General features: G+C 40.4%; 2 protein-coding genes across 4 annotated transcripts in view; both read left to right on the top strand.

Moving 5' to 3' along the window:
• Positions 1-553: 553 nt before the first annotated feature.
• Positions 554-10,131, top strand: LOC111644779 (14-3-3 protein beta/alpha-1). 2 transcript variants are annotated; one of them, XM_023393772.2, is made up of 6 exons: positions 554-697; positions 1,233-1,652; positions 6,291-6,414; positions 7,616-7,779; positions 7,872-7,967; positions 9,064-10,131. In XM_023393772.2, the coding sequence occupies exons 2-6, from the start codon at positions 1,359-1,361 to the stop codon at positions 9,136-9,138; spliced, it is 753 nt and encodes a 250-aa protein (XP_023249540.1). In that variant the 5' UTR covers positions 554-697; positions 1,233-1,358; the 3' UTR covers positions 9,139-10,131. The 2 variants fall into 2 exon arrangements, with proteins under 2 accessions (XP_023249540.1, XP_023249541.1); XM_023393773.2 differs by having other exon boundaries at positions 616-693.
• Positions 10,132-11,136: 1,005 nt separating this feature from the next.
• The window catches only part of adam17a (ADAM metallopeptidase domain 17a), a 14,958-nt gene continuing 13,697 nt past the window's right edge, over positions 11,137-12,397 (top strand). For both annotated transcript variants that reach the window (XM_023393757.2, XM_087170284.1), the window contains exons 1-2: positions 11,137-11,331; positions 11,632-11,764. In XM_023393757.2, coding sequence (XP_023249525.1) covers positions 11,226-11,331; positions 11,632-11,764 — 239 coding nt within the window. In that variant the 5' untranslated portion in view covers positions 11,137-11,225. The remainder of the gene's footprint in view (positions 11,332-11,631; positions 11,765-12,397) is intronic.

The raw sequence follows: 12,397 nt of genomic DNA, 5'->3' as shown, positions 1-12,397 counted from the left end.
CAACAGAAAGACCCCTCAACCCCCACCCTTCTTTGACATAGGCACACGATGACCTAGACCACTTGGGGTTTTTTGGGTGGAGCATGTCCACCAGTTTTCATGTTTTGTTTAATAGTTTTTGGACAACAATGAGGTCTATGACAAAGACAAATAAGCAACATCAGGCTTTAGCTATACAGACAATTCTTTCACTTGGTATGAAGTCATTATTAGTTTTGGTGTTTTCATGGGATTTGTTGACAATAAGAAAAATATAAAATATCACCAGATAAGAACCTCAAAAGAAGACAGATGAACGTCTGACTAAGGGAGACAGTGCCACACCCGCCTACAGAGCCTACAGCGTGTGAATGCAGGGAGTGATTGGATGAGCATCACCATGGCAATGCGATGACGTCTTCATCCCTTGCTCTTATTGGAGGAAACCCCGTGGCCCCAGCCGCTGCAGCGTTCCGGTCTGTCAAACTACCTCTGAAGGTCCGCCTCTTTCCCCCGCGCTAAACAACTACTGGTTCACAAAACTCAACCTTCCTGTCGATCAAGTTAGATTACGATTTACAATTGGAGAGACGATATCCAGATGAGCCGCCCCGTTTCAGCACGCACAGTTGGATTTTCGCTGCTGCTGCCGTTCTTTGCCTTTCTGACCGATCTGTCAAATCGGATCAATTTGTGGAGCAAATTCGGACCTCAGTAGGTCAGAAACGATGAGTATTTTATTATTTTTCTTTTCCTTTAAAGGTATTGTCGTAGACGGGTCACAAAACTGACAGGTTGTGGTTAATTTTGTATTTTGTATGAGTAACGCTAACGTGACATTTTGTATTGAAAGGAGTGGCCGATGTAGCTAATGCCAGCTAGCTTTGGCTAACTTGCTAGCTGCACCAGACAGCTTTGTGGCGGGTTTGCCAGCAGATCTCTGCTTCCGATGCTCGCAGCCAGCCTCAGTTTAGATAGCGTTTGTTCGCTGCTGTACACTAGAAGTTGTGAAAAATTCTGTAGGTTATTGATAGTCAAAGCGGGCTGGTGAATTTGTCAGGAAAAGTAAGTGTCTGGAAAGGGATTTTCTTTAGTTCTAAGTATTTTAATGACTACTGTTACCTAGACAGTGCCTCTTTAGAGCTAGGGTGTATGTCCTTTTATGCCCTGATGATAATCGGTTGTTTACTTTGCCCTCTAGTTGCATATAGTTTTATCAACATCTATTAATTTTTATTAACATCTTTTCGCAGCTTGCACTGTTACTGTGGGGACTAACATCGTCGATCCCTTGCTGCACCCATTCTTCAACTCAGCAGTCCCTGACTGTCACATAACCCCGGATTTCTGATTTGTCAGTCCCCTAAAATATATAAACTATGGATAGAACGGATCTTATTCAGAAGGCCAAGCTGGCGGAGCAGGCTGAGCGCTACGACGACATGGCAGATTGCATGAAGGAGGTTACAGAGAAGGGTGGCGAGCTGTCAAACGAGGAGAGGAACCTGCTGTCCGTCGCCTACAAAAACGTGGTTGGGGCGAGGCGGTCCGCATGGAGGGTGATGTCCAGCATCGGATTGAAGACCGAGGGATGCGAGAAGAAGCAGCAGTTGGTCAAGGAGTATCGGGAGAAGGTGGAGAAGGAGCTGCAGGATATCTGCAACAACGTTTTGGTAAACTATCAAATTTATACGCTGATTTTATTTTTAAGTCTGCGAGATGGAAACCACCTTCCTGAGAAATTACTATAAAAGCAGAGCTATATTAATTCGCTGCTGGTAAAATTATAAAGAATACTGTATTGGTTACGACTAAAACTACATTGTGGTTCCTTTAATACTTCCCCACTCTTTATGTGTTTTTACTGTGTTAAAAGAAATGTCTAGTGTAGCTTAGCTATTTAGACTGTTGTATTAGAAGAAAGATGAAAGAAACTGCACAATTTAAATGGTAACCCTGTACACACAAAATTCATAGTGACACATGTGATTATTTTAGTCCAATAATCTGTGTCAAATGGCATCTTCCCTGTTTCCTGTGAGCTCCTCTGCTGTATAAATATGGCCTCTAAAGGCGGAGAGGACAAGGAAGTATTATGTAGTCCTCCCGCTGTTCCTGCCTTTTGGGATTCTGAATTTAGAACAATGGGCTTGAAACCTTGTGAGGGCGTGAACTGACAAAAGGTCAAAATGACTACACCAGCAAGGTGTGTCTGAATGCGTGTAGAGAGAACTCAAGCCACACACAGGAAAAATAAGCTGTATGCTCTGTGTTCTGTAAAACTGTGCTGTATTCTGTATCCATGCAGTCCCATCTGGCAGATAGAAGCCTTATGTGGCTAGCCAAGTGCAAGAATTTACATGCATAAACGACTCAAACTAAGCCCAGTTTGTACAGATCACCAATGAAACTGTGCTTGATTGTTTAACTAAAATAGTTCTTAGACATTACTCTCCACATTTCAAGGCTAAGCTTTACTGGTATACTGGGGGGGGGGGTGGACAGGCGGACATATATGTATGCTTTCACCTCTTGTTTTATCTAATGCAACTGCGCAAATGTAAATGTATAATGTAAAGCACCAGCTTTACATTATTTCCAGCCTGCCTTCATAATGGATTAGAGTAGACCTGGAAGCTTTGCTGCAAGATTGAGATAATTTCCCTGAGCTGCTGTCTTTTAAAATGCACCGCAAAGCTGTTGGGGCCAATCATTTTCCACCAGCTTCCCATGGGTGTTCCTGAGATGGTGCGCTTTCATGGCTGTGACTCAGCTTTCAGTATCTGTGCTAGTAAGTGTTGACTGAGGGTTTGTCAGCAGAGGAGGGTGTGTCGTCTCTTCATGCCTTGACTTGCACCCACACAGGCAGAAGAGCAGAGACCGCAATAGACAAGTAAGCAGCTTGTGTGCCCCTCTTTCTTGATTTCCTGCAAAGTATACTGTGAAACTAGATAGACTTGCATCTCAGGTGAAAGCAAGTCTCAGTTGGGAGGCAGTAGAGGCATGGGGATGTTTGGTTTCCTCACAGGATGTGAATCTAGAGCTTGTAAAGCAGAAAGGGTGTCAACCGAGTAGATTCAGGCTATTCACTCCTCTTCAGAACGTGACTCTACCTTGACATTTGAAGCTTCAAAATAAATGTGAATTTGGTATTCTAGTGGTGGAACATAGGGATATTTAATTAAAGCGCCTGCCTGATTATCACATTTGCTGAGTAAGGGGGGGGGGGGGGGGGGGGGGGGGGGTCAACCACCTTAAAACCAATGCCCTGTAGCTAGTTGTAGTGTTGCTAATTAAATTGATAAAAAGGTATTAGTCCATGCTTGAATAGGAAATATCAATTCCTGTTGGACATGTAAGGCAGTCGTGCACGCACAACCAGTCAGGCTTTCATCCAGCAACACTATTTGTCCTTTCTTGTGAGCACTGGTGACTGAAATCAGAGCTTTGTATGAAAGCACTGGAAGCAAGGCTACTCCTCTTCTTGTCTATTGTGCAAAGCATGCAGTGAAAGAGGAATGCTTAGCACTTGAGACATGCACGTGTAGCGGCTGAGCCAATCTTTGTGTCAGTAAATGACTGGGGAGTGGCTGCTGGGGTGGGTTTGGCTCAGACAAGAGCAGCGTCTTTCTCCCAGGTTTGGGAGAGGAAAACTGTTTTCTCCTTTTTTTTCATTTTTTTTTATAAGAGAAAATACAATTATGTAAGTTAAAGACAAAAAGGATGTTTATACCATCTCTGAACACTGTGTTGCATCTCAGTCAGGACAGTCAGTAGGGTTGAGGTGTTGGCGAGCCTTTTCATTCTGAGTGAAATGATTAATCTGCTCTCTAAATCGGTTAACTTGAGCATAAGCCATGGTTTCACTGACACAGATTAGCCCTAGTAATCTTCTCATGTCCATTGAAAGACGGATGACTTGGCCTGTTGTGTAATCATAGGATGTGATTTGCCTTATATTTTTGTACATTATCACTACATTTTACTGCTATTACTAATTTGGTTACTGTATAGTTTAAATCCTTTAGCTATTTTAAACAAGTTATTGTAGCTTTTAGAGGGAACAGTCCCTAAAAGCTGCACCGTGCCTTTTTAGCGGGACTACATTTTGGTAACAATTGTGTCTTAAGGTTGTAAAAATAAGTCTTACATTCCACTGTTCTGCTACATAATGTGCAATTAAGTTCAAAAGTTAGGGGTGATCTAATATTTAAATTTCTCCTGCAGTAGTAAACTCACAATTGAACATTTGACCTCAGATATACATTCATATAGTGGAAGCACGGCCCTTTTTTGTGCTCTGCAGTGTCAAATAATTGGGAGTATGACACAATGCAGGCAGTGCCTTTATCTTTCCTTAGACCTTATTAATGGAACATTTGTGAGTGAATTTCAGTACGGAATGAAAGAATGATGCCAAGTCTTTTTAAAATCAGAAATAAGACTGGTGTCAGCAATAAGACATAAAATTTTGCTATACAGTGCTGACATGGGGGAGTGCTTATAAAAAGATTGTGGAATCTGGGGCAGAAGACAGCTGGGGATACACTAGAGGGCTGGCCTGGTTGTGGACAGTTTGAAGCGACTTTATTGGAAACTGACACAGAGCAAAATATTTCCTCTAAATGACACCGGGTGAGCACATGTACTTGACTCCTGATGGAGCAGAAATGTACTCATTAATCATTGAGTTGAGCAGCTATGAACAGCAAAGAAAGTAGTGCTCTCTAGTGGATGGAGGCTAATGGGACACTTATGATGGGTGAGCCCCACCTACAGTGCATTCTGAAAGTATTCAGACCCCTTTTGTTCTTTCACATTTTGTTATGTTGCACCCTTCTCTTAGAAATTATTGCAAATTTATTATGAGGGTAAAAGTATCTAGACCCTTGGCTATGACATTTTTCTTGATCATCTTTGAGATGTTTCTACACCTTGATTGGAGTTCACTTGTGGTAAATTCAATTGATCAGACATTATTTGGAAAGGCACATACATGTCTATATAAGTGCAAAAACCGAGCCACGAGGTGGAAGAAAAAACCTGTACAGCTCAGAGACAGGATTGTGTTGAGGTTACAAAAAAATCTGCTGCATCGAAGGTTGTCAAGAGCACAGCGGCCTCCATAATTCTTAAATGGAAGAAGTCTGGAACAAGCAGGAATCTTCCTAGAGCCGACCACCTGGCTAAACTTAGCAGCTGTGGGAGAAAGGCCTTGGTAAAATAGGTGACCAAGAACTTGATGTTTACTCTGGCTGAGCTCCAGAGATCCTGTGTGGAGATGGGAGAAACTTCCAGAGGGATAACCACCACTGTAGCACTCCACTGATCTTGGCTTTATGGCAGAGTGGCCAGACAGAAGCTTCTCCTTACTGAAAGATTCTCTGTAAACCAAGATCAAAGTGTTTAACTTCAGTTCTAAGAGTCATGTCTGGAGAAAACCAGGCACCGCTCATCAAATGCCTAATACCTTCCCAATAGTAGAACATGGTGGAGGCTGCGTCATGCTGTGGGGGTGTTTTTCAGCGGCAGGGTGACTGGTTAGGGTTTAGGGAAATCTGAATGGAGCGGACCTGGTCCAGAGTGCTCAGGACCTCAGACTGGGCAGAAGGTTCACCTTCTAACAGGATAATGACCATAAAGACATAGCCAAGACAGCGCAGCAGTGGCTCAGGGCCAACTCTGTGAATGTCCTTGAGTGACCCAGTTAGGACCCCTGACTTGAACTGAGTCGGACATCTCCAGACAGACCCGAAAATAGCTGTCTACCGACGCCCCCATCCAACCTTACAGAGTTTGAGAGGATCTGTAGAGAAGAATGGCTGACAATCCCCAAATCCAGGTGTGCAAGGCTTGTTGCGTCATACCCAAAAAGACTCAAGGCTGTAATCACTGCCAAAAGTGCTTCAACTAAGTACTGAGTAAAGGGTCTGAATACTTTTTCAATGTGATATTGAAATTGATGAGGCAAACATGAATTTAAACAATTTCAGCATAAGGCTGAAGGGTCCTAATACTTTCTGAATGTTTTTGTTATTGTTTTGCGTCGCACCATGCAATGTGGATGTGTTTGTTCTTCATTGTAATTTGTGCCCAAATTAGCGCAGTTAGTGACTATTCAGGAAACATAGGGTGACTGCAGTTGTTTTGGTGAGTGATGTCATTATCACCCTTCAGTTCTGGCTCTTGATCTGTCAGTTGGATGTCATGGTGTGTTTGTGGTTGAGATGTTAGTTCTGAAAAGTCTTCCTGTTCAATATATTTCCTCTGTTTGCCTAATTTAAATTGCTCTGACATTTTTGTCTTTACAGAAACTGCTGGATAATTATTTAATTGGAAACTCCACAAATCCCGAGAGCAAAGTCTTCTATCTAAAGATGAAGGGGGACTACTATAGATACCTTGCTGAAGTTGCCTCTGGAGACGACAAATCAAGTGAGTTGACATTAGTGCTCCATTTACTTTTTTTGGAAAGACATTAACATTTTAAGTTTTCAGTTAGTCTTTTTTTCTTTTGTTCTTTTCTCTCTTTCTCACTGCTTTGCCTCTCTTTGTGAGCACTGTGTAGTGGGGAGTCTTTAAGGTGTCCAAGCGTCTTTTTCATTTGTATGAAAAAGCTAAAATAAGCCCCCCTCTGTCTTTTTGAATCTGGGCCCCTTCACACTCCAAATAGGAATGTGTCAGATTTTGTCTTGGAGCTAAGAGCTGGAAATGACGTCAAATGGGTCGATGTGTCACGGTCGTGTGACCACAGTGTCCCCTCTTATAGGAGGGCACAACAGGAGTGGGTGGCAGCTTTCCCACAGGGAAAAATATATAGTTACAGAATTTATTAGCCACCAGCCTTCAATGCCCTTTTGTTTATTCCAGGTAGATCCGAAATTTCCTCCTCTCTGTTCAGTTAAGGTATTTCTGCTAATTATAATATTGGCTGACAGTTGTTATTCAATGTTTTCAGTGTTCTACTTCAAAAAAGATTAAATAAAGAGAAAGAGAGTTGGGAGAAGATTGATCGCACTATTACAAATGTGCAGTAAAATGTGCAGAAAATGCAATGCTTGAGCCTGCTACTCATTAGACTAGCTTAGCACAATAACTGTAAACAAGGGGAAACGGCTAGGCTGGCTATGTCTAAAGGTATCAAATTCCACCTACCAGCACCTCTAAAGCTCACTATTTAACACGTTGTATCTCGCTTCTTTCAAAAACTGAACTGACAGTTTGTTTTACTGGCAGTTATTTCTTGGCTTGGAGCAGTATACCTCTTGAATTCCGTGATGATTTCTTTGCAATCGTTGCAACAACAGTTAGTCTAGAATAGTCTTGTACATAACACCCTTAAAACCACAAATTTGTCATTTTTACGCATGGGTTTTTGTGCGGTTGAACTATTGGTCTCAGCTCATATTTGTCTAAATGAGGCAAAATATTTTATTTTTGTCCATTTTGTCATTATTTGTTACACGTTTGTGTGTGTGTGTGTGTGTGTGTGTGTGTGTGTGTGTGTGTGTGTGTGTGTGTGTGTGTGTGTGGTGTAACAGGTTTAAAATATTTCCATAAGTGGACTTCTATGTAAACCTTAACTAAAACATACATTGACTATAATAATCTTTTTGATTCCCTCCCCTTTTTACAGAGACCATTGAAAACTCACAGCAAGCATACCAGGAAGCCTTTGACATCAGCAAGACTGAGATGGACCCCACACATCCCATCCGCTTGGGCTTGGCACTTAACTTCTCTGTCTTCTACTATGAGATCCTCAACTCCCCAGAAAAAGCCTGCGAGCTGGCCAAAAAGGTCTGCATAATTTTCTTATAGAAATCTGTCACTCACCCTCGGTTGTCTGTAGTGTGCTCCAAGTGTTAACATTTTCCTTTTCTTGATTACAGGCATTTGATGATGCCATTGCAGAGCTTGACCAGCTAAATGAGGAGTCCTACAAAGATAGCACTCTTATCATGCAGCTCCTCAGAGACAACCTGACAGTGAGTGTTCTGCTCTCACATGGCACAGAAATTATCATTACTATGGAGCAGTAGTGTTTTGCATGTTTCAATGTCCGTCTTTAAGTCTCAGGATGCTTTAAACAGTCATACAACATGATGCTCAGTGCAGTCTTAAAGCAAAAGTGCGTTTCAAATGACAACATGGGGGTTAAAGTACACACTTTCAGACCGTCAGTTTTAAACATTTTATTAAAATCAGCAGATCATGTATGATAGTAGGTATAACAGGCTACAGTAGTATGTTGTCTTTCATGGAGGGATGCCCATGCTACATCTTATTTGCAGGTTACACGTGGATATTATATGCTAAAGCTTTGAAAAGACCACACAAATTATGGATTGTGCATAAGAAGGCATTTGGAACAAGATTTTCCTTATGTCATAGTATGGCAAGTCCAGTGTCCACTGAAACAGTTTAAGTTTTCCAAGTAACCTGTGCTTCAGCAGACCAATTATTTTTTCCCTTGCTTCTATTGAAACTATCCTCGGTCTGTATAGTGTTGTGAAATGACCTTAAGAAGAAGATAATAAAATTATGTTGAAAGATTTAAAATAGTAGACACTGACATATAGAGCAGATTGGCTGTGGAAGACCGCGGTAGCCACAACATATACACTGCAGCACAGACATGGTGTTGTATTTGGTTGTAGACAGAAAGTGATCGGAGTACATTGCCGTGTTTGTCCGATTGACTCTTTGCAAGAAAGTGACATAAAATCATAAGTTGTTACACCCATCTCCTCGCCGTCGGAAAAGGGATTACAAATGTGTTTGCGGATTGTCCAGAGAATGATGAAGCTGTCCAAAAGGCAGAGACATGTACAGATGTTCAGAGACATTTCTAATAAGTCTCAAATGTGTAATCAATCCCAGTTAGTGTCTCTACAAAGTACTGCGTAAGGTTTTTGAATACATGCATGAATGAGAGCTCAAATTGCCTTTCTCTGTGAATTAATGTGAGTTTTTACTGTCATTATGGGATTGTGCATACACCAATAGACACATCAAATTCAGAAATGGCAGTGGAGTATGTATATTTGACTGTATTCAAAATATCTTTGTTTCTCTCCCCAGTTATGGACATCGGACAACGCTCCTGAGGAGGGCGAAGGCGGAGAAGGAGGAGAGGGTGGCGAGAATGAGAACTAAAACACACAAGCCCTCAATGTTTGGGTCATCTCCAAAAACAACAAAAGGAAAAAAAAAACTTTTTACACATCCTTCATTCCTTATTGCTCCACTCAAACATTCTACCAATGAAACCCATTGCTGAAAAGAGTTGTGTAAGGAAATAAATAAAAAAAATAATCATTCTTTTCACAATGCAGATTTGGACAACTGGTGAAAAGAGAAACCCTCCATTCTTCTGGTTTGTGTTTGTCCTGGCCTTCCCATGTGTGCAGTTTCAGCTGTAGAAAAGTGATTGATAGCTTGACAATGGTATCGGACTCCTAACTCAATTTAGAGGCAGAAAAATTTAAGTCCCATCATTAAACAACTGTAAGCCTAAATCCCATTCATTGAGAGATTTTGGATTTTTTTCCCCCAATAAGAAATGTTAGATATAAAAGTAGTTTTTCCCCATACCTTTTCTTTTTAGTGTGTCTGTCTCTACAGTTACGTGGTACGGTTACAGCAGCTGAAGTCCAACTTCAAACTAATTTTCATACTGCAGGGAAAGCCAGTGTACTTTACATGCTGGCAACAAATATTATAATACAGCTAAGTAATGCCCATTGGTGAAATCCTCACTTTCTGCCCTGGTTATGATGCCACTCTATCACTGAAGCATGTCTGTCTGTGGGGGGAAATGGTGGTGCTTGTTTGTCTGACCAAATGCAGGGACCTTTTTAATGGGAAGAAGACAATTCTGTCATGCATGTCTCTTGAGATATTACACTGGAATGGGAACAATTGCTGTAACACACACAAGTCCAAGTGTTAAGTCTAGTAATTTTCAATGCAGGTTTGTACACATCCTACAAGAGGGTGATTTGTTAGTCTGTCCAGTGATTGTCATTAGAGATTTGGACCACTATTGTTTTGCTATTCATTCAATTGTAGTCCCCAAAAGCCTTGTGGAAATGTTTGAAACCCTATGTATCAGCTATGTTAACATGAATAAAACATTTTATAAACCAAGTCCAAGTTTGTGTGTTGTTTTACTTGCATAATAAATGTGCTTGGATATTTGTAAATGTCCTGTAGCAAAATGCCATACTTGACTTGATAGTTTAATGGCTCTCACACCCTAAAACAGGAATTTAGTTTATTTTATTTTAAAATTTAACTCCATTCTTAAAAAAAAAAAAACGGAAATTCACTTTATTTTAATGATTTGGTCCATATCATATCACTAATCTGTCATGAGTCTGCCATGTTTCTGTGGGGAAATTTACTGAATTTACTACTGTCACAAATGAACAGTTGAGAGCAGTAGTCCTGTTATTTGAAGGTAAAAAAAAAGGAAAAAATAGATAAGGGGAAAGCTATAGACATGTTTACTGCATCATTATCTTTGTGTTAAAGATTAATGTCATAAATCTATGGTGGGAAGAAAGTAAATACATTTACTCAAGTGGTGTACATCAACTGGTATCTCTATTTTCATTTTATTAAATTATACTTCACCTCTACGTTAAAATAATGTGCTTAATTTATAACTATTCAAAAGATGGTGAGTGTATAAAATACAATGTATTATTACAGATGAAACTGCCAGTACTTTGTCCATACTCAAGTCATAAAATTTAAAATCAAAGGGCCACAGAAGCACCATAGTCTATTTGTACTTGGCAGTAGCAGGGATGAGTACATTTATTTAATAACAGCACAATTTTGAAGTTATTTACTTGAGTATTTCTATTTTATGATACTATAACTTGATAGAGTAGGAAAATATAGTACTTCTACATATTAAACTTGTTTACTGCCTAAATCAGATTAATGCTTTGGAAATAATAATAATTCCAATAATATAATAATCTGATAGGCGTCCTTCTTCTGCCTAATGAGTACTTTTAGTATGCTTTGCTCACTTAAGCAACGTTTGATAATAACTGCACTTTTATCTTTGAAGGCCAAACAAATTCGTAACTTAACATTGTTCACTATTCTAAAAGCGGATGTTTTCCACTCTACACTTCCGGATAGCGCAGCTAACGTTAGCGGTCTAGACTAACTGAGAAAACTTGGGACTATGACAGTAGTAGAATAGCTGTCTGACCTGCCTGAAAATGAGGAGTATACTGATAATTGCCTTTCTGGCTCCTTTTTGGGTCAACGGTGCTATTAAGTCAAGAGTTACTACTGAGGAGAGTCACGAAGAAAACCCTGAGTTCGGTAAGTAACTTAGCAAGCTAACCTAAGCTAATGTTAGCTTTAATGTAAATGCTAACTGTCATTGGAATAATGAGCGTAAACGATAATTACTATAAATTATAATCACTTATGGTGCCTTTTATGTACTGTGATAATCAATACTGCTGTTTGTCTAAGGTGTAATTAAATCTTCGGTCATTCAGTCCAGGCTAGCTGCTAAATGAAACCATATCCTCAGGTGAGGAGGCTGGTTGTCACCGCCGGATTGTGGTCTGTGACACTGACATTCTGGTGATCAAAATGATCGTGTGTGTCTTCCAGATGCCCTGAACTCCGTCCTGTCAGACTTTGAGGTGCTGCCATTGGCAGACCTCAAGCTGCACTCTGTTAGGAAGAGGGACGTCCACACCCAGTCCCACCTGGAGCGCCTGGTCAGCTTCAGTGCACTGCACAGGTACATCAGCACTACCCATACGTCTGATTTAAGTCTGTCTCGAACTACAATTGTTGTGGTCTTTGGAATAATGTTGCATGATAGTCTCTGATTTTAAAAGACAGACTCAAAATGTATTAACCTCCTAAGTTCCGAACTCTTGCATGGCGTGCATTTTTAATTTCTCTTTGCTATTTAGGCTGATTGGGACCTGATGAGTGTAACAAAACAAAGAATTATCTTTTTACATGATGTAGTTTCTGAGAAAAATTATGTCCACATATGAGGACATTAGTTTTAAATTTCGATAGAAACCAATAAAGAGACAATTGAGTAATGATGTGCAAAACTATTTATTTGGTGCCAGAACACAGCAGCATTTTCCTGAGTGCAAAAACAAAATGAGAAAGAACAATTGTGCCCCTTTGAGCAATATGGCTCATTTGAAGTACTGCTAACAGATGCAGAAAGACGTATGTCTGTAACAAAGTAAAAAACATTCTGAACATTTTGCATTGTTACTGTTCTAAACTGTTCATTTCAATTTCTGAACATGGCTCATATGTGGTCACCAGGCCCTTGTTGAGAAAAAGTTAGTATTGTGGTCTAGAGAACCAAAAATGTGAGGTCGACATATGTGGACGCCAGGTCCTA

Source organism: Seriola lalandi, unplaced genomic scaffold, assembly GCF_002814215.2.
Source record: "Seriola lalandi dorsalis isolate HSWRI2012SDOR001 ecotype SW California unplaced genomic scaffold, Sedor1 jcf7180002054942, whole genome shotgun sequence".
Lineage (NCBI taxonomy): Eukaryota > Metazoa > Chordata > Actinopteri > Carangiformes > Carangidae > Seriola > Seriola lalandi.
This window is presented reverse-complemented; position numbering and strand designations above follow the sequence as displayed.